This window comes from Rhagoletis pomonella, unplaced genomic scaffold (genome assembly GCF_013731165.1).
Source record: "Rhagoletis pomonella isolate Grant_MI unplaced genomic scaffold, Rhpom_1.0 Rhpom_scaffold_23033, whole genome shotgun sequence".
In the NCBI taxonomy this organism is placed as follows: Eukaryota; Metazoa; Arthropoda; class Insecta; order Diptera; family Tephritidae; genus Rhagoletis; species Rhagoletis pomonella.
In genome coordinates this window covers 1-1,959 of record NW_023481533.1, presented here as the reverse complement: position 1 = coordinate 1,959, position 1,959 = coordinate 1, and the positions used below count along the sequence as shown (strand labels likewise).

The 1,959-nt window shown below is 46.7% G+C and overlaps 1 protein-coding gene across 1 annotated transcript; it reads right to left on the bottom strand.

Moving 5' to 3' along the window:
* Nucleotides 1-471: 471 nt before the first annotated feature.
* Nucleotides 472-1,266, bottom strand: LOC118732596. Its single transcript, XM_036461723.1, has one exon. It carries the CDS (start codon nt 1,264-1,266, stop codon nt 472-474), a length of 795 nt encoding a protein of 264 aa, XP_036317616.1.
* Between the last annotated feature and the right edge of the window lie 693 nt (nt 1,267-1,959).

Below are 1,959 nucleotides of genomic sequence, written 5' to 3'. Positions count from 1 at the left end.
GAACACGTACAGCAAGAAAAGGCGACGCAGCAAGGCCGTAGGTTACCCTTAGTAGTCGGTAATGCTCCACTGGTGAACCCGCATCCTCCCGCCAAACGATTCGTTGGAATTTAGTATCAGAATCTGATACCATAATGCCGCGAAACATTTTCTCTATGTCAGCTGAGAATGCGTGGGCCAATATGCAAACGCTCGTTAAGTGAGTAGCCACCAGAATCTTTGCAGGATCCATCAAATACGACTCGGCATTTCGTGGTTGAGCTGTCTGGTTTGAGAACTGCGTGATGAGCCAGATAAAAACACTCCGATGGATGGCAGTCAACTTCCTGCGGCGTAATACGGGCCATATGGCCAAGCGACAAATACTCACGCATAAAATTTATGTATTGACTCTTCAGAAAGGAGTCACGTTTGAAACGGCGTTCCATATATTGTAATCTGGTGACAGCTTGCGAAAGTTCTTTTTATTATTCAGTGAAGAATTGCCGGTGCCTTTTCCTTGAAGGGATATTTGACTACGTAGGTACCGTCAGTACGACGCGTGTGAGTACGAACAAAATGGGCCTCTGCTGGATCTGCCATCTTGATCTTTTCTGGTGTAGGTTTGACATCCTCGACTTCCATAAATGACCGAAACAGCGCATCAATGTTAACGGTAGCATGATGAGTTGCAGCAGTTAAGTTAGCTTCGCTTTCGGTAAAATGCGTTCCAGCTACCACCCAACCAAACACGCTATTCAGCAAAATCGGCATGTTAGGCCCGAACTGTTTTTGCTCGCCAGTGTAAATGCTCCACAACTGATCGGAGCCAATCAATACATCAATTGGTGCTGATTCAGCGAATGTAGGGTCAGCGAGTGGTAGTTTCACAATTGATCGCCACGATGATGAAGAAATATTCACGGTCTGAACAGGAATTTGCGATGTTAACTTGCTGAGAATATAAGCGTGTATATCTAGTGTCGAGTCGTTCAATTTGGAGCTTAAAGTGAAGTACACCCGACCTCGCGTTACTCCGGCATTGCAGGCTGATAGACCAGAAACTGATATACGACCGTTTGTACGTGATAGACCGACACGTTGTACAAAGGCTTCTGACACAAATGATATTGTTGATCCAGAGTCCAGCAATATTCGACAGCTTACCCGATTTCCCCATTTGTCATCGACTGCGGCCACCACCGTTGGGAGAAACGTGTGAGGCATAGCAGCATTAACGGAGGTTAAAGTGCTGACCGCTGCTTGCTTTAGTGTTGGCGTGTGCATACGCTGCGTAGTGACAGCAGGTACTTGCTCATTTTGATCCCAACTATTTTGTGCTGATGAAGGAAAAGAAGTAGAAGAGGGCGTGAGGGCAGACCGTTCATCATGCAGAAGTGTATGGTGGCGTGAGCTACATTTTTTACAGCTATGCTTCGATTGACAAGAGCGCACGGAATGCGTAGAGGCAAGGCAATTAAAACATAGCTTTTGTTTTTGTACAGCTGCCCGACGTGACGACAGTGATAACTGTTTGAATTGAGCGCATTGCCATAGCGTGTGATTGTCCGTGCAAACGACGCATTGTTTGTTCTTCCTGTCATCAACATTTGCCAACAAAGCGACGCGACGTGTGTGGGCTGAGCGGGGAGGTAAACACGCCTCAAATGTGTCACAGCGATGAGAAAGAAACTCGAGAAACTCGCTAAACCCTTTTTCGCTCTGGTTATCGCATTTGTCTGCCCACTTTTTCCGCGTTTCTTCGTCTAATTTATTAAGCAAGAGTTGAGTTAGCCATGGGTCGTTGGATGTGACATTCAACGCGTCCAGACCTCTGATGGCTTGATCTGCTCCATCAACTATTTGGCGAAGTACCGATGTGTTAGTTGAAGAGAGGGTGGGAAGAGCCAAAAACGATTGCACCAGTGACCTAATTATGAGCGGTTTGCGGTCGTACCTTTTGACTAAGCGGTCCCATGC

What these genes read in the sequence shown, in the direction of transcription:
- LOC118732596 (XM_036461723.1), bottom strand. Translation starts at nt 1,266, where the DNA reads ATGCACACGCCAACACTAAAGCAAGCAGCGGTCAGCACTTTAACCTCC.